The following is an 18,649-nucleotide window of genomic DNA, read 5'->3' as shown; positions in this document are numbered from 1 at the left end:
CTGGGTTTTACTCGTTTCTTCATCATGGCCCCCTTTCTTCCCCCCCTTTTATTCCCGATCACTCCTGTCCATTTCTAGGAGCCATCAATGCAGTGCCTTGCCATTAACTGGCAGGATGAGGCAAATCAGTGTCATTGTCACTCCATGGATTAACCAGAAAGGGATGCTGTGTGAGGGGTTGGGCTGGCCGGCTCTTCCTTGGTGTGTCACCTCAGCTATGTGTCCAGCCTCCACTGGCCCAGGACGTGAGAGTCGTTAGTCTGATCCTGAACCTTAGTCTCTTGTATGGCACCACACCTCTGGGCCAGCTAAAGGTAAACACTTTCAAATGTTTTTTAGACTGCAGCAATCCATTCTACACAATCTAGTGCCAGCCCGTATTTTGTTAGGCAAAACTTACTTGGTAACAGCAGAAATGTTTATTGATGCATTTTTTTAATTCTATACACAGGGGAGCAAACAGATATGCTCAGAAACTCTCTAATGTTAGACTTAATCACAGTATGTGGTGGGCTGCTCATGCTCTAAATCCAGTTTGCAGTTTCTCTTCATCTATAAATTCAGCAGGATAAGTGTGATGACTCATGTATTGTGAGCAACTCCTTATACAGCACCTGCCCGTGTCTTTTCAGCCTTTTCATAACCGTAATAATTTATATATGTAGGAAAAGAATGCATTTTTGTGAGAACATGCCTTTACTTTCAAATTATTTAGATACCCCTCTTGCCCTGCTAATAGGTCAAAAATAAGCAAAATGAGAACAGTGTTTCATTCTTCTTTAGTGTGTTGGTTATTAGTGTTTGAGTAAGATTTCACATAATGCTAACATTTTGCAGGTGTAAATATTCTTAGTTATGCTTGTTTTAGATGGCATGCAGGAATTTAGGGTGGTTGTTGTGTTCCTCCTTTCATTAGAAGTACTGCATTTCTAAACTATGACTTAGATTAGGTGTCTGCTTCAATATGGAGTTTGGGTAGTGTTAAGGTCAAAGTTTTGAGAGGAAGAAGGAATGATCTGATGTACTGACTTGTTTTCAGAATACTTGTTTTATGGAACAGCAGAGTGAAACATTGCATAAATTGTCATCTTCATGTGGAGTATCTGACAGCTATATCCAGGTTGAAGAAGGTGCAAAATCTTAATGTCTCTTAAAATTCCTTATAGTACACTAAGGAAAGAGACAAAATATCAGGATGTAAAATGAGAAAAGTCAGTGTAAGATGAGTGCTATCCTGTCGTGTTTGTCTGGAAAAATTGTCAATTCATTAATGTAACGTGCAGATGTGGTGCTTTTTAAGCATCCAGTGTTTAACAAAAAAATTATGAAAAGTATTTCTGGAGTTTTGTGTGTGGATTTTACTTGGTGGTGAGAAGTTTTTAATACTACATGTGTCACTTCAGCTAGGAGAGGTCTGAATCTTGCTATTCCCCCCCTCCCCCCCCCCCCCCCCAAATATTAATGGGAAATTCTATGTATTGCTGCTGCTTAGTTTTTTTCTTTGATATTAAAAGGTAGGAAAATAAGTAGTTCTAAAAATACATATTGAGTAAAAGCAATAAATGAAAGCTCGAGGAAGATGAGAATAACTCAGTTATGTAGAAGGTATTTCTAGCTCACACTGCAAATAGTCTAGGTGAGAAATTGGATATACCTGTTGTATTTTATATACAAAGTATACTTCTATACATGACTTCCCGCACTACTTTGTTCCTAAGTATTAATACATTTAGAGCCTTATAATTATTAGGGACTGAATAATCACTTACAAAAAACTATTTTTTTGAAATAATTTTTGTCTTCAACTTCCTGACATTTTTTTTTCCTTTCTTGTCCTTGATTTCCTAAATTTTTTAATGAATCTGATTTTTTGTGATCTTATTAAATAGCACAGCTTTGACTGTGTTGATACCTTTAGATTTGCAGTTGAAGAAACAGTTGGGATTAGTTTGTTACCCTTTGCAAAACTCACAAGTGCAGTGAAGACCCTATGGGATCAAATTGGAGTTGCTGTTATACAGTGGCATAGACATTGAGATTCTTCCATGGTATGAAACGCTGAAACAATCTGTAGACATTTTGTTAGTAGCCAAGGTGATAATTGGGTAGACTGTGGCAAATCTGCTTTTTTAAAATCTGTGCCTGACACAGTTGCCATGATGAAAAAGTCTCTTCTGAATTCAAATGAGCAGGGATGAGGAAAGAAATTCAACAGCAATTATGTCTGTGATATTTTTTGTTCACTTGTGTGAAATTACATGATATTTAGAAGTGTGATCTTGGTGGTAATAGAGATTGTCTTGTGTCTTTTTTTTTTTTTTTCCCCTTGGTAAATTAAATGCATGGATGCTTACACAGTTTTCAATTTTTTACCATTTTTTTTTTCTTCTACCAGTCTGTTTTTAATTATTCCCCTTGGATTGTGTAGGTTGCAGACAGCTTCATTTTTTTCTTTTTTTTTTTTTTCTTTTTTTTTTAACTCCAGTGTCAGTCACTCCCATGTAGATGAGCAAAGTAAGCGATTCAGGTGGAGTTCTTCATATGTGCTTAGGCTGAGCCTTGCCATATACCTGATTTGTCAGGTCATAAAGGGACACTTACTCTAAAATTGCTCCTTTGTCCACTGCTGACCTATGATTGACTTGAACAGCTAATTTATGCAGATGCTGTTGGTTATTGATTTTTATAATTATTCCCAGGCATGGTTAAAGTCATTAACATATGCAAAACTTTAATTTACATATAACATCTAGGTGAAGTGCATACTGAAACACCAGTGCTTTCATATTGGGGAGGAAAACAGTTTCTCCAGTTGTCTGGCCAGTTGCTTTCCTCCCATTTTGTATTTTGTTTTGCACAGACAGAAAGGCTTTAAATCTGAGAGTGAATCATTGAATAATGACTTGCGTATTTCACAGAACTAAGCTGAAATAAATGCTAGCAAGCCTTTAGTGCAAGTGGCACGTTGATTCAAATTTGGGACCTGTAATTTGGGACATGCCTTCAAGAAAACACATCATCTCATGGGTGAGCCCTGCTTTGTAGTGGTATTGCCTTTTCCAGTAGGGAAAGCAGTGACTTTATGCTGGTAAACTTCATATAATTTGAATATTGCTGTTATCACAGGGGAGCTGTACTTCTGTAAGAGTGCTTTAATGTGGTGGTCTTTTCAGTTGGGTATTGTACGTATCTTGCTGAGATAGGGAAGGAGCTTACAAAATGCTTAAATATGCTTGGAAAATATATGTGAAGGAGAATTCTTTCCTACCCTATGAAAGTAACATTAAAAGGAAATGGAGTAATATGGGAATCCTTATTTAAAACTGGAACTATATAAAGATTGGAACTCTTGACTAATTTGTGGTATGAATTCACATATATTTTGCCATAGTCTGTGTGTTTATAATGAAGAATATTCTTCCCCTTTAGTCTTGTTCTGTATATACAGACAATTTAGTGTTAGATTCTTACAGCTATTAAAGCAAGTTTACACCTTGGCCTCAAACCTGCAGAGTGAGGGGTCAAGCCAAACTGAAAACCAAGATAAAATTAATGGCCATGTTCACTTTTAAACTCTTGTATTGCTCCTGCAATCTGAGTTTTTCATATTTCTCAATTCTATGGATTTTATTTTTTTCCAAAGCCAGATGATGAATGTAACTTTCTGCTAGGCACTACAATTGTTTATCATTGTAAACTATCCACATATAGGACAGTTTTTAATGCCTGCAGAATGGGTCACGGAGACATGGTTGTGACTTTCCTTTAGCAAAGAGTTATTTCTATTGCAAATACTAAATCGTTGTCAGTCAGCAACAGTGTCCAAAAAATACTCCAAATGTACAGATTAGGCAGCTGAAATGCTTCTTGATTTCAAGTAAGCTTAAAATATTTTTACATCTTGGCAATTTTGAATGTGAGTCGTGAGTCATCAGATTCAATTTTAAGACAGAAAGGAGGGCAGGACGACTTCTGATGAGTATCAGTGGCTTCTGTTTAACCTATTTGTATTTATTAAAGTATGCGTAGTTTTTAAAGGAAGTTTGTTTTCCAAATGAAAATTATATGAAGTTAGTATAGACAGCGTAGTGGATATGCTTTGTCTCCAATCTTGATTTATTTCCTCACTCCCATCTCCCTTTCCACCCCGCCCCTTCTCTCCCTGAGACTTAACAACTTGTCTTTGAAAACTTCTAGTGCTGCCTTTGATACGGTGCTTGGAATAAATGTTGCCGTAAAGAAGCTGAGTCGTCCTTTTCAGAATCAAACCCACGCAAAAAGGGCTTACAGAGAGCTTGTTCTTTTAAAATGCGTCAATCACAAAAATGTAAGTTTGGCATTGTATTTCTCTCCCTTGTTGCTGTAAGTTGTCATAAAAGGTTAGGATTTTCTCTCTTACTTGCTGTTAATAATGGAAAAGTAGCGAGGGAAAGATTTGCTATGGGTAATGCAGTTCTCCACAATGTATGGTTAAGGTCTTGGGTGAGCTGTTTGGAGTACGAAGTGTCAAGAGGAGGAGGTTTCTGCTGCGTTGTTGGTACAGGATTACCATCAGTGTCAGCTTTATAGAGCTGGCCTTGCTGTATTGCATTTGCCTTTTTAAGTTGTACTCCAGCAAAGCCTGTTTGGCAGTGGATTCAGCTGTTATAATTGCACTGCAGTTAAATCTTCCAAGCTTAAACAAGATTTTTATTAAGTACAGTGTTTAACTGGTGGGGGTTGCAGGAGTGCAGCACTGCCTAACAAGTTACTGGTAGACAAGTGAAATACTGGTGACAATACATACGTATTTTCAAGTCTTTGAACCTTCTAAAATAACAAGCCTTAATGCCAATAGTTCAGTACTCAAGTAGAGGCATATAAGGTTTATGTGACTGCTATGTTCTGATGCTAACATGAACTAGAAACTGCTGATCACTGAACATGCGCACTTGGGTCTCAAACTTCCTGGAGTCAATTAGCCTTTTAGGTTTGATTTTTAAGTAAGCTTTTGGTGAAGTTCAGAACTAGCAGAATAAAAGCAAAGTGGTTATTAGGGATGGCAATACAGTAATTTTAGCAGTTCTTCTGGACACAGTAAATCGTAGTTCAGTTTAATGGGATGGCGTGGGGCACCTCTGTGTATGTGTTGTCAGGCAGTCTTGGTTAAAATTCTGTGCATAACATGGGATTTAAAATAAGATTTATGGGGAAAGAATGGGATTTATTTCAGGCACTGAGGAGGGACATAGGTGTCATATAACTTGAAAAAGAAAAAAAGTAGTTTTGTCCTGTCTTAGTTCTTTTGGCATACACGCTGCTGTTTTGAACTATTTGTGAATTGGCAGCTTTTCAGCACATGTGAATTACATGAAGCCAAGTAACAGTCAAATTGTATATAGTAACAGTGTGCATTTGATTTTGAATAGTAACTTCTGCTATAGTGGATTTTTCTGTGAAATAAAGCCAAAGTTTCTTCTAAAGTTTATTTTTATTTTATAGATAATTAGTTTATTGAATGTATTTACACCACAGAAGTCACTAGAAGAATTTCAGGATGTGTAAGTACTCGATTTTTGTTTTAATTTTCCTGACAAATACTGGCCTAAGCCCTGGAGCTGTATTTCCAATATCCTATGGACTTCACACTCTGAAAATAAAGGGTAGCTAAAAGCTGAATTTAGTTTTTAATTAGTCTTTATTTCTAGATTTCTTTAAGAAAGACCAAGAAAGTTGTTTCACTACAGGCATAAGATGGAAGTGGGAAGAAAAAAAAAGCTATTTACATTTTATTCATATGTCTGTCATACTTTGCAGATTGCATATGCATCTGGTTTGTATGCATTGTCCTTTAGCTGAACAGGTCACCTCAGGATAATAACTTGGTCTGGATAACCTGATATCATTTTTTTTGCCACATCAGTCGCATCAGCACAACAGTGTTTTTGGCCTCAGTTAAGAACTGAATATATATATATATTTTTTTTTTTTTTAAGGAAGCTATGTCAGTTTGTCTAGAAAGGATTAATGGTGACTTAATGGGTGGGGTATTCATAGGTTCCAGTGAATATGCTGTTGTGGTTTGTGAATGGGCTTCTTGGGTAAATGGGTATGTGTCTGAAGTGGGTAAGCAGATGATATTTTAACTTGAAAACCAGTAATTCCTTCTTAGTTCTTATGGTGCTTTTGTTAACTTCCTTTTTTAAATTAAAATACAGTGAAAGGAAGTGTCGTTTTTTTATATACTTCAATATCTGCAACTTCTCATCAACTTACAGTCAACAGTCTTAGTTTTTCATGCTGCATAAACTGGGAATTATTCCTCCATATTCCTGTTTATAAAACTAGTGGAATTCTTACCTTTTGTGATGGACTATTGAACACTTAAAATTTAATAGCAAGACTATTTGAATAGATAATTATTTAATTTTGAAACTGTGGTCATGCATGATTTTTTTCTATCGTAAGCTTTTTGACACTTTTGTTAGCAAAGTAGCTAACTTTTAATAAACATCTCTCAGGCTAACCTGAAACCTGATATGAAAAGTAAGACTCAAGTTTTCTTAATGCTTTCTTTCTTGTGCTTTAGATACTTGGTTATGGAGCTGATGGATGCAAATTTGTGCCAGGTTATTCATATGGAATTGGATCATGAAAGAATGTCTTACCTTCTTTACCAAATGCTATGTGGTATAAAACATCTCCACTCAGCTGGTATCATCCACAGAGTAGGTAGTGTTAGAATCATTAACAATCCTCTTTATGAACATAGATGTTCTTATGAAACAGGGGGGAAGGCAAGGGTTTGCTATTTCATAAGTTTGTATTTCTTTAATCAGAATATTAGTAAACCTGAAGATTGTTTCATAGTTCAAAGATAACTGTATTGTACATAGATTTTAAATCAGATTAACTCTGTGGATTTAACTAATGCTGAACTGATTAAAAGGTAAAACATGAGTATCTGTGCACCCTTCAAATTACTAAAGATTGTAGTTTAATCTAAAATGTAGTATTTACTACTTAAATATATATATCCTTTGAACTATTGAAAAGTTTTCTGGACATGGTCCTGGTCAGCTGGCTGTAGGTGGCCCTGCTTGGGGGGGTTGAACCAGATGACCTCGTGGGTGACAGACCAGATGGGCACAAACTGCAACTCAGAAAGTTTCATCTGAATATGAAGAAAACATCATTTTGAGGGTGCCAGAGCACTGGCACAGGCTGCCCAGAGAGGCTGCAGAGCATCCTTCTCTGGAGACATTCAAAACTGGACTCTGTGCAACCTGGTGTAGGTGAACCTGCTTTAGCAGGGGGTTGGACTAGATGATCTCCAGAGGTCCCTTCCAACCCTGATGATTCTGTGACCTCTGTAGGTTCCTTCCAGCCTCAACTGTTTTGTGATTCTGAAAAGTAAAGTTTGTAAATAATCAGAATTTCAAAGACATGTTGCAGGCTTCGTATAACTGTCTGCTTCCATTGTTCTGCTGCTGAATTTTTTTTTTTTTTAATTTTGTGACTCATCTATTTGGTTCTGCTTGTTTTCAGTTTCCTTTTCTTCCCCTACATCCTGGACAATCTTGCCTTTAATGTTCTGGTTTAATGTGGGGTTTTTTTTATGTTCAATCCATAAATGTAATTGAGAAGCTGTATAAATTACAACAGATCTACTGCCTTACTTTGCTAAAAAAATCTACAATGATAATCTTGTGGTATTAGTAAGGAAGCTATGTATAGTTAGTTAAAGTCTGTATTCAGACAGTCTTGGTACTGGCCTTTCCTAAAATGGAGTGAGGTGTGTAAGGGACTGAGGTGGGGAGGTGCTGGAACTCCAGCTGAGCTCCATCTGACTTGTTGACTGTCATGTGGAGCTAAAGAGGAGAGGCAATTTGCTGAGAAACCTGAGCTTGTAGGAGCTAACAGAGCCATCAGCAGAAGGGATGCTGGTTGAACAAGAAAATGGGCAATGAGAGGAACTGCGCTGTGAGTAGCTTAACAGAGGTGTGAAGTCTGTTTGAATGGACAAGCTAAAGTGGTGAGGAGTAGTTTGGGACTGGAACAAATTACCTTTGTGGAGTGGAAAGAAACCAGGCTAGAGAAGAACAGAGCTGGGATAGTTCAGCAGGAGTGGAATAGTAGGGATTACTTCTAGAAATTACTCGGTCTGTGACCAAACGGAGTAAATTCAACAGCATTTAGCAGAAGATTTGTTGCCTTACTGAAACATGTAAACTCACATGAACTAGTTGCATGTTCCCATGTCCTTTAAGAAAAGGAAGTTCTGTACCTGAGAACATGGTTTGTTGCCCCTAACTGTGTATTCCTTTGGGTGAAATAATGACTGCTCCTGTGAGGCATATCTCCTAAAGTATTTTGTTTCTCTCTTCGCTCATTAAGTAACTTTGTGTTCACTACATCCTAATTCTGTGAAACTTGTTAATCCCTGTTAACACAGGTGGCTTATCTGTCATTAATAAATACACTTACTGATGCTTTGTGTGTTGGGATGCTCCTTTTCCTACAGATGCTTGACTATTTCACGATGTTGTCTTTAGGATCTGTGCCCTAATAATGACGGTATTTGGAACACAGTCTCCTTTACCATGCAACTATTCATGCTCAAAATAGGTCCACTTAATGTGTTAAAGGAAGCAGATATACATACACATTGTGCACATGTACATGTAACTGACTATACTGGCAGTGCACAATTGCGTAAAATAAAAATGCAGACAATGTTAATTCTGGTTTTCGCTGAATTTTTTCAGTACCGAGCTGTGCAGCATTTAACTTGTCTCTAGTCTGTGTATAATCAAGCAGATACATCAGAGCAGGAATATGCAGTTGTTAATGAAATTAATTGGTGGCATATATTGACTGTGGAGGGGTGGGTGTGTATTATTCTGTGTTGATCCTTCCTTAACTGACGTAATTTCTTGTTAGGATTTGAAACCCAGCAACATAGTAGTAAAATCAGATTGTACGCTCAAAATCCTTGATTTTGGACTGGCAAGAACAGCATGTACTAACTTTATGATGACTCCGTATGTAGTAACGCGGTATTACAGAGCACCAGAAGTTATCCTTGGAATGGGATATAAAGAGAATGGTAAGTTGCTGGAGTAATGCTTTAAATCTTTTGTGTAAAGCATATCTGTCGCAGAATGTAAAAGCTTTAAAAGGAGGAGGGAGGGCTGATTTCACCTTGCCATGTCTGTTAAAGTACATTAATCGTGGTATTGGAAATAACAAATATTACACTGTAATAATTTTGGAGAATGTAATAGTTTTCTGCTGTGTGTGCCTGTCTCCATTTAACATACACTGCTCCCTCTCCCCTGCTGCTGTTACATCATTTCATGCGTTGTCCTGTTGTCTTGTTGACATTTTTTTATTCTACAAAAAACTGTTGAGACATGCTGGATGATATTAAAAAAAATAACAACCATCAATATAAAAATAAACCCTTATATCAATGTGACTTCATTCTGAAGCATCTTATTTTGACAGTTGGTCCCCTTTTGCATCTCTGATTATTAAAACCTGTTTCAGATCTCTATCAAACCATGCCTTATACACTCTTAAATCTGCACAGCACTCAAGAGAGGCAGGGTGTTATGTTATTAAAAACATCACAGCTGTAATATATTGAACATTCAGTCAACAAAATTGCTGGCAAGGAAATTGTCCTTGACTTGCATTATTGGGGGTTTTACCTGCTGATTTTTAGTAGCTGTGGAGTAACGTGCTGTCCTCTCTGGACTTCTTACGCTACTACATCTTTTTGCTTTATCATGGGCTTGGGGATACCATGCTGTTTGTATACATGTAACTTTGGCTGTGTAAAATAAGGGACTCTCAAGACCTTGCTGGGCCACAGATAATGAAAAAAACCTTTTTCATTAATGTGCAAGGCAGCTTGTTGTACAGCAAGTGCTGATGTGGATCAGAACTTTAGAAGAGGCTGTTCTGAATGGGACAAAAAAATAAATTATCTGCAGGACTGTAGGAATGCAGTATGAACTTACAAATAAATAAACTGTGGTATTTAAAAAAACCCTCTTTAATCTTTTGTCCTTGTTGCACCCAACATATGATAGTGGATATCTGGTCTGTTGGGTGCATTATGGCAGAAATGGTCCTGCATAAAGTCCTGTTCCCAGGAAGAGATTGTATCCTTCTTCATGTTTTTTTTTCAGAAATGTAAACTGACTATATTTTACAAAATGCTAATAACAAAATTTAGCGACTGTTAGTTGGTGTTGATATGATTGAAAATTCATGTTAGCAGTTTGATTTTCCATATTGTTGTGTTTTATTGTAGATGCTAGATGTTTTTGTTTGTTTTTTCCTCACTTTTGTTCATGATACTCCATAATTTGATCATTTCATTTTTACTTTCAGTTGATATCTGGTCAGTTGGGTGCATCATGGGAGAATTGGTGAAAGGTTGTGTGATATTCCAAGGCACTGATCGTATCCTTCCCTAGTCATCCTTGAATCCCATTCCACTTCCAACAGAAACAATTATTTTGATCTGTATAAGTATAAAAGCATAAATAATATTTTCAATAATATGTTTTAGTAGATCTACTGTATGATTTGAAATTAGTGTCATTAACCAAATTGTTGAGCTTTCCATTTTATTTTCTTAGTAGGCTACATTTAATGTAATTTGTACTGGTTGACTCCATAGAATTTATATTAAGAGCTTCATTTTTTGTAGCTTAAAAAAGGTTCCTGTTAGGTTTAAAAAATAAATAGCATTAAGTGTATTTTCTTACTTTTGTTCTTTGTAGGTAAGTGTTATAAGCAAAAGCATAAAAAGTTACTTTTTACTATGCATGGATTTTGCTTACTATTCGTTTGAATGGTAGACATACTTTTTTATTGTACAATTTCTGGGGTTTCAGTCAGATTTTTTTCTTGCTTATTAGCACTTGCTGGGCAACAGTGTCCTAACTGCAAGCACACTGCATGAGAAATCTTTTTTTCTTAATATTATTTAATATAAAAAGAAAAACTTTTTTTTCTTTTTGGAGTTTTTTTCATTCTATGAAAATTTTATTTTGGGCTTACTTTTTCTATAAGATTGTTATTCCTCCATTTCTCCCTCAAATCTTTTGGACCTTGATTTGCCTTCGTAAAATTCTGCTTTCTTGTACGATAGTAATTGTTGGAAATTTTACTGTACTAAAAACATATAAAACCCTCATGTATATGTTTTCATGCCTTAGAGATTGGAAATCTCAAAAATACAGCACTGGATCACAAACAAGGCTTTACACTGTATGAAGGGAACAACAGTGATCGTTTAATGAAGTAAATGTTCTTTGATTTTAATGTATTTAAAAATATTTCCCTAGAAACAACATGTAAAAATTTGACTCGTTATCAAGTCCCATTTATAAAAATTGGAGGTAAACCAATTTCAGCCTTTACAAATAATACCTGACAAAGTAGTCGTGTTGTAGGACTAGACATTCAAAATTGATCAGTCAATAAGTAGAATCCAGACAATGTAATTAAACTGAAATTGCCCATTATGTAGGTAGGTCATAAGAAGCTATAGCTACATGTGGTGTAAGATTTTGAAGAAAGTATAGTATTTTTTCTTGTCAGCAAGGAAAATTTGAGTCCACCACTAAAAATACAAGTACCTGTTCACAGTACCTATGTATCTTACAGAGGAGGACTCTCAATTTTAATGCTAAATTTCATGACACTAATCTTCAGCAGTTGATCATGCATTATTTAGTAGTACAAATGATTAATTGTTAAATAAGTCTTTTTGTTTTCCACCTTTCTTCCTTTCTATACTTATTGTTTTCCCTTTTGAAGCCTTCAGACCAACCTAACACAATTCTTCATGTGTGTTATGTGTCTTTCACCTGCATGTCAGCATGGGCTACTTTGATTTATCCATGAATCAATGAAGGAAATTTTGTCCATACTTGTTGAATATGCAAGTTACCATTTGTGGTTCTCTGGAGGTCACTGAAGCTTCACCAGTCTGTTTCAAGGAGTCTCCTTCCCCAGTATCTTATCAAAGTGCGTAGCTGTGCTTACAGGGTTTTGTACTTATTGTAAGGCTTTCAGTTGGCTTTAATGTGGAATACTGGTAACTGTTGACGTTGTTGAAACATTTCCTGAGTGATAACTGCTTCAGTCAGGTTGTCACTGTCTTTTACCTTTAGCTGCAGGATTGTTTTGACAGTGTGGTTTATGGGTGATGCTGGTGTGCATAGCCATAAAGCTTTCCTTTTTTATTTTATTTTTATTTTTGGTTGTTTGGGGTGGGGTTTTTTGTTTTTAAATTCAAATTTTAAAGTGTCTTAGTATTTGGGGATTTAGCAGGAACCAAGTTCAGTATGTTGCCTAATGTGCCCTTGATTGTCTTCAGGAAAACCTACTTATTCTTAAGACTCAATAGTTTGTGTTTTCCCATATGGTCGACAGGGATTGCCAGAATACTTGCAGCAGTGCTCGGGGTGGAATGAGATGCTTGATGTTGCCAGGGCGATGGATACCCTGAACCTGCTCCTGACTGGTGCTGTGGAGGCCCGAGTTACTGGCAGTTGCTGTTGCACTGCAAATGAGAAGTGTAGAAAAAGCAGGCAATGTAGGTACCCAGGATGAAGTAATGGAAAGCCTAGCAGCGCCAGAGAGGTTTTATTGCTCTTTCTGCTGGGGTGGTGAAGGATGCTAGTTGCCTGGCTGATAAGAAAGCATGAGAGGGTATTCGTGCTTTCTTGGGAAAAATCATGCTTGATTGTGATTGTAATAAGGACTGTTTTCTACTTCTCTTCTTCCAGGGTCCCAAAAAGTAAGTAGATAGACTTGGCCTGGGCTAAACTTCTGGTTACTTTTGACCCTGGGGTCACTAGAACAAGGAGGGTAGTTTTGTGTGTGCAGGTTGCAAGGTTATTCACATAGTATGCCCTGCTTGCTTTACATTGCAATTACGGTTTTCTCTCATTTGGGTTTCTGGTAACAGGCTTAGCTAATTCCAAGTCCATCTCTATACTGGGGAAGGTGTTTTTCTTCTCAGTTTGTCTGTAAAGCACTTTGAAGCAATCCAGGACATTGTTTATTTCCAGTTCTTGTTAGTAAAGTGGGATAGGTCATTAGGTTTTTCTGCTTTTCCCTCAGTGCTCTGGACTCTTAATTTGATTAGCTGACTAACCAGACTGCTGTTATTCAAAGAAAAAGCATCTTCTTGAATCTAGATTGGTGGAGATCTCACAGAAATCAGTTTTTCAACTAGGAACAAAATTTCCTGATGTATGTTAATTTTTTTTTAATGTGCTTTGTTTTAGCATAAGAGTTAACAATATTGGCTTCTTAGTTTTGATTTTAATACAGTTTTTCCATTGGAATATATTGAATAAGCAAATAAAATTTTCAGTCTTTTTATTAGAAGTCTAAAGTCTTAGCATGAAGCAGTGACTATACATATATTTCTAGTTGTATTCTTGCCTTGCTAACTGAAATAAAAGTACCTTAGTGTTTTTTAAATACATCTTGATTCGAAGTGCAGCAAATTTGTTACTTTGTTGCAAAATGTGAGAATGGATGGGTTGAAGTGCCAGGTGATGAATTCAGCTATGAATGTTTGCAAGATGGATGGTTAGACTGCCGGAATTGCACGTTCTTTTTGTCAGGAAAAACCTGTAAAGTGTAAATCAGAGTAAACTTAAATACCAGGAATACTAATGCAGTGTCAGTGTGATAAATGAGCTTTGTTGTCCTGATTAGGCTCATTCAGAGCAGATTCTGGTATCTCTATAATAAGTGTCACCACATCTAGGGGGGATTGCCTTCACTTGAAAAGAGGGAGAAGGGACAGCCCAGAGGAAACAGGAGGCATGCTTCAACCTGGGGTTGAATAAGTGCAATTCCTATCAAATACTGAAATTCTGAATTTAAGAATAGAGTAGTCTTGGCGTAAAAAAAACAACAGGAATTTGGATTCACTGTTCAGAACTCCTTTGAACCTTTTCTGAAGTTGAAAATTAAAAAAATAAACCACCACCAAAAATACCCCAACCATCCAACCAGTGCGCCCCCCCCGCTACAACCCAAAGCCTAATTTCCTGAGGAGATGGGCAAAAAATTCCTAACTTTGAATGGGATGTATGTGTCATTAGGGTTTTTCATATATTTTTCCCTACCTTCAAGAATCTTCAGTGTTGATGGTATTATGTTGTACTTCAGAAGATTGAACAGCAGCCTTTCTTTTCCGTCCTTATGGTTGTTTTGCTATGGATACAATTGCCAAGTCAAGCTTGATTTGGACTCCAAAAAAGGATTGCTTTCAATACTAGCCAATGGATGATAATTAAGATACTTAAGCATAACGGATTGTGCAGCACTTCCAGCCTGTCCTTAAGATTACAAAGTCTGAATCTTATTTCTATGTAATCTAGCTTTTTGCATGGCAGCTCAGAATACTGTTGATGCTAGAATGAATTTCATGTTTGTGTCCTTTGTCCAAGTTTTCATTAACTTTTCAGATTTCTGTAAGTGATATTTTTGTATAGTGCAGACTTCCAATTCTTCAGCTGATTTTCCTAAAGATATGGTGCAGATATTGATCAATGGAATAAAGTTATTGAACAGTTAGGAACGCCATCAGCAGACTTTATGAAGAAACTGCAGCCTACAGTGAGGAATTATGTAGAAAACAGGCCAAAATATCCTGGTATTAAATTTGAAGAGCTCTTCCCAGACTGGATATTTCCATCAGAATCTGATCGTGACAAGTTAAAAAGTAAGGCAAGGGTTTTTTTTCCTCTCCATCTTTTTTTCTCTCTCTCTCTTTTAAAGTATGTTTATTTAAAATGTCTGCAGTATGCTTAGTTAAAAAAACCCAGATATAAAATGTTTATTGCAGTAGGTGTCAATGTTAGAAGCTGCATACCTTCTGTCTAATTTATGACGTCCTGGAATCTTAGCAGTAGCCATTAAATACAGAACTATTTCCCTGTCACCAGTATTCTGTTTAATTCTCTTAATTAGAATCCATTGTCATTTAAGTGTTCTCTGAAAGTAATACTTGTTATGGAGGTTATTTGTAATTTCTAGTTGATGCATGCATGTAACTCATTTAGGCTCTAACAAGTTATTTTATGTAGAAAAAGCCTATTTGACCATCTAGAGAATATAACGTGGTGGAGTTTTTTAATTTTACCAGTAACTATCTAAAGTCAAAGTATAGCAAATCTTATTATTACAATGATTGTACAGACAAAAAAGAAATGTCAGTGAAGTGGCACTGCAACAATGGGTAGCCAGTTACTGTGCAGTACACCTTTTAAAAAAATAATTTGATATGACAGAAATTAGATCATTACTGTACCAAGATGTATTTTTAAAAAGCTTATTAAAAATGTTTAGCGTGTTTTATGTTCGGTAGTTTAAACTGTGACCCGTGATGTAACAGCAAACTGTTCAAAATAGAAGTTGGTTGGTGTCAGCTGCAGGGTTTATTTTGGATAATAGCAAAATAACATTTATGCTAAAGGGGTGGGACCTCGGGGGGGGGGGGGGGGGTTTAAGAAAAGTATTGGTGTAGGAAAGCTTGGATTTGGCCTGTTTTCCCAGTGAAATCTGTATTACAGTGTATGTCCTATTTTCCCAGTATTCATTTCCTGTGTCAGACGTTAAACTCTACAGCTCTTTTACATGTATGTTCTCTTCATTTTTCCTTTGTAGCCAGCCAAGCTAGAGATTTATTATCCAAAATGCTTGTAGTAGATCCAGACAAGAGAATTTCTGTAGATGAAGCCTTACGTCATCCTTATATTACTGTCTGGTATGATCCAGCTGAAGCAGAAGCTGTAAGTTTGCGTTTAAAATCAATTTTAAGATATCAGTTTAATAACTTTAAAGAATACCTTTAGTTTTAGCCAAGAGCATGCTTTGAACTCATTCTTTGGCTAGCAAAAGTCACACATAAACCTTTCGGATCAACTTCAGGGGCAGAATCAGCTGAGGAACAGCTGCTGGAGTGGAGCTGAGATAATTTTGAAAGCGGTTGTTCATAACTCCTATTACTTTACAAAATCTTTTCAAAAAGGAGACTTTCTTTAAGGCCCGATAAAGCCTTACAGTGAGTTTAATTTTAGTTGTTTTTAAACAGCCTTTCAGTGGGGGGCAGGACTTAAAAACAAATTCTGGAGTTGTAGAATGAATGTGTCCGAGTTACAGGGAATAGGCTGCTGAAAATGAAGGTAAAATGCTAAAAAAGCTGTCATTTTTAGATTTCTTAGTTATGATTGGCTGTGTTAACATGATGTAGTAGATAAACTGTAGACTTTCTTCTCTTTGTAGCCTCCGCCTCAAATCTATGATGCGCAGTTGGAAGAAAGAGAACATGCGATTGAAGAATGGAAAGGTAAAAAGTGAGCATGACAAATTACATTTATTGTAATAACTTGTATTATTAGTGTATGGCTCGCAGTACCAGTGTGCTAGATTGGAATTATGCAGTACTGCTTGTGGCCATATGAGAAGTCATGGAAATATGGAAAAATGTTCTACTTGGAGTGAATGTGTATGTGTATATGCACGTAACGTTCTGAAGTCTGTTCAACAAAATGCTTTCATTTTTTTCCCTTAAGTATTTTGTTGTTCCTAAGTGTTTGTAATCTTAACATTTTTTAATGTTAAAAATTAAGGTTTTTCTTAATATAAAATTCTGTGAAAGAGAAACATGTGCCTTCTCTTGTTGTGCATTATTTAAGCCATATTTCTTGATAATATTTACTAATTCATTTGTTCTAAATGTCTTAAATAGCAGAAGAGGGTTTTTTGGTGAGGTTTTTTTTTTCCTGTCACTGCTCGTTTATTGACCAAATAGGCTAAACTGTTGACTTAAAAGAATTAATGGCATTGTGGTACTGAAATCAATTATACCTCCTAATTTTGGTGAAAACAGTGAATGGTGAGGCGGTTCAGACTTTAAACATCTACCATCACAGGACCAAGGGTGATAGGCATCCTTACTGATTACTTAGAAAGCTCCTTCTTTTGTATAATAGCTCTTTAAATTTCAGGTACTGATGCTGATTTATATTTTCTTTAGGGCATGTTTGCACAGGTACGCTTCCAATTATTTTGGATTAATGCAAGGTGGAAAGTTAAAATGAGTCAGTTAAATTGAATCTATTTGTAAATGTTACTCAGAATTAAAGAGGTCTTAACTATTTAAATATTGCTACTCTGTTACATTAAGACTATGGGTACATTCACAAGCTACTGTGATTTAACTGAAGGTATAACTTAAAGTGTACCTGGTGCTCTGCAGCCATAAGAGTCTTGTGCTCTAGGAAGGGCCGAGGTAAGCCAGCTTGCATGAGCAATACTACAGACACATCAAACAGAATAACGGATGCTCCTTTAAATCTACAGCTCCGACTATTTTTGTTGTTGTTCAGGTGTCTGTATCCTGAGTTGTCCTTGGGTAGTAAATGAGTTTTCACGCAATATTTTGTTTAACCCTTAACTTTCCAGGCTTTCCTCAATGTATCCATTGAGATTGTTCTTTAAGAGTAAAGATGTTTGTGTATGGTTTTGTTATCAAAGTGAAATTTTCAGGGCTTATCCACGTGTTGGTTTTTTAAATCCAAATCTGTTTGGTTTGGGGTTTGTTTCAGGGTTTGTTTTTGGTTTTTTTCGAGTTAATATTAGTGTATCATAGGTATACATAAAGTTTTGGGGTGTGTGGATGGGTGTTATTTTTAAATGGACAGCTATTCTATTTATAAAATGTTTGGTTTAGTACATGCTTACTGTCTTTCTGTGATGCATTCAAAAATTCTCTGATCATTGCTGTAGGCCTTAAAAAAAAAAAAAGGGGGGGGGGGGGGGGAGGGAGGGAGAAGAAATACAGTTGTATGTCCAGACTGAGTCTTAACCATTTAATTGTACCTTTATATGTACGTGAATTGTATATAAATCCTCTGTGAGCTTACAGTGTTTTTTCTGTCTCTTCTCTCATTCCTCCCACTCTTCTCTCACAAGAATTAATATACAAGGAAGTAATGGATTGGGAAGAAAGGAGCAAGAATGGTGTGGTAAAAGATCAGCCCTCAGGTTAGTCATTGTTTCAGTAGTTCTCGTGTAACTCTGGTACGTAGTGCTGATCTGTTGCGCTGTTGAGTGACGAAACCCTCCTTAATAATCCAGGTAGGAAGACGTTTTGTTGTTCAAGACTTTTGATTCTGATCTGCCTTTGGAGATCCGTGTGCAGTAGTTTTTCATTGTTACAAAGTAAGTTGCAGGAAGTCTTGTGTCCAGCACCCTAAGCTGCCTTCTCCCCAAAGGGCTCGGTCATCAAATGAAATAATCGATGCCATGTTACATCACCTGTTGCATAGATACCTCCTCTTATGCCGAATGCTTACTCTGTGCCTCTGCATGAATGAGTCCCTTTCATGCAGGGTTAAACAGCGTAAGGGGTCCTTTAAAATAGTTAACAGTGCACATTTATGCCCATGACTGAATCCTTGATGTTTGCTGCTGTTCTCTTGGTTCAGTAGTTGGAATATTATACTGTCTTTTATTAACTATATCTATTGGATCTCTCGATACTCAAGTCACTGTTCACATTGTACATTGCTTTTTTTCTTTTTCCACCTCCCCAAAGAGGGAGAAGAATAAAAAT

General features: G+C 36.5%; 1 protein-coding gene across 6 annotated transcripts in view; it reads left to right on the top strand.

Annotated features, from left to right (window-relative positions):
• Positions 1 to 18,649, top strand: part of MAPK9 (mitogen-activated protein kinase 9) — a 28,660-nt gene that overhangs the window by 5,059 nt on the left and 4,952 nt on the right. For 2 of the 6 annotated variants that reach the window (XM_037396853.1, XM_037396856.1), the window contains exons 3-11: positions 4,198 to 4,327; positions 5,482 to 5,540; positions 6,569 to 6,707; positions 8,923 to 9,088; positions 10,384 to 10,455; positions 14,570 to 14,752; positions 15,697 to 15,821; positions 16,315 to 16,378; positions 18,007 to 18,078. In XM_037396853.1, coding sequence (XP_037252750.1) covers positions 4,198 to 4,327; positions 5,482 to 5,540; positions 6,569 to 6,707; positions 8,923 to 9,088; positions 10,384 to 10,455; positions 14,570 to 14,752; positions 15,697 to 15,821; positions 16,315 to 16,378; positions 18,007 to 18,078 — 1,010 coding nt within the window. Of the gene's footprint in view, positions 1 to 4,197; positions 4,328 to 5,481; positions 5,541 to 6,568; positions 6,708 to 8,922; positions 9,089 to 10,383; positions 10,456 to 14,569; positions 14,753 to 15,696; positions 15,822 to 16,314; positions 16,386 to 18,006; positions 18,079 to 18,171; positions 18,257 to 18,649 lie in introns of those variants that run through there. The other 4 variants (XM_037396852.1, XM_037396855.1, XM_037396854.1 and 1 more) reach the window with 3 other exon arrangements.

Source organism: Falco rusticolus, chromosome 8, assembly GCF_015220075.1.
Source record: "Falco rusticolus isolate bFalRus1 chromosome 8, bFalRus1.pri, whole genome shotgun sequence".
In the NCBI taxonomy this organism is placed as follows: Eukaryota; Metazoa; Chordata; class Aves; order Falconiformes; family Falconidae; genus Falco; species Falco rusticolus.
The sequence above is the reverse complement of the archived record's forward strand: the minus strand, read 5'-3'. Positions and strand labels throughout refer to the sequence as shown.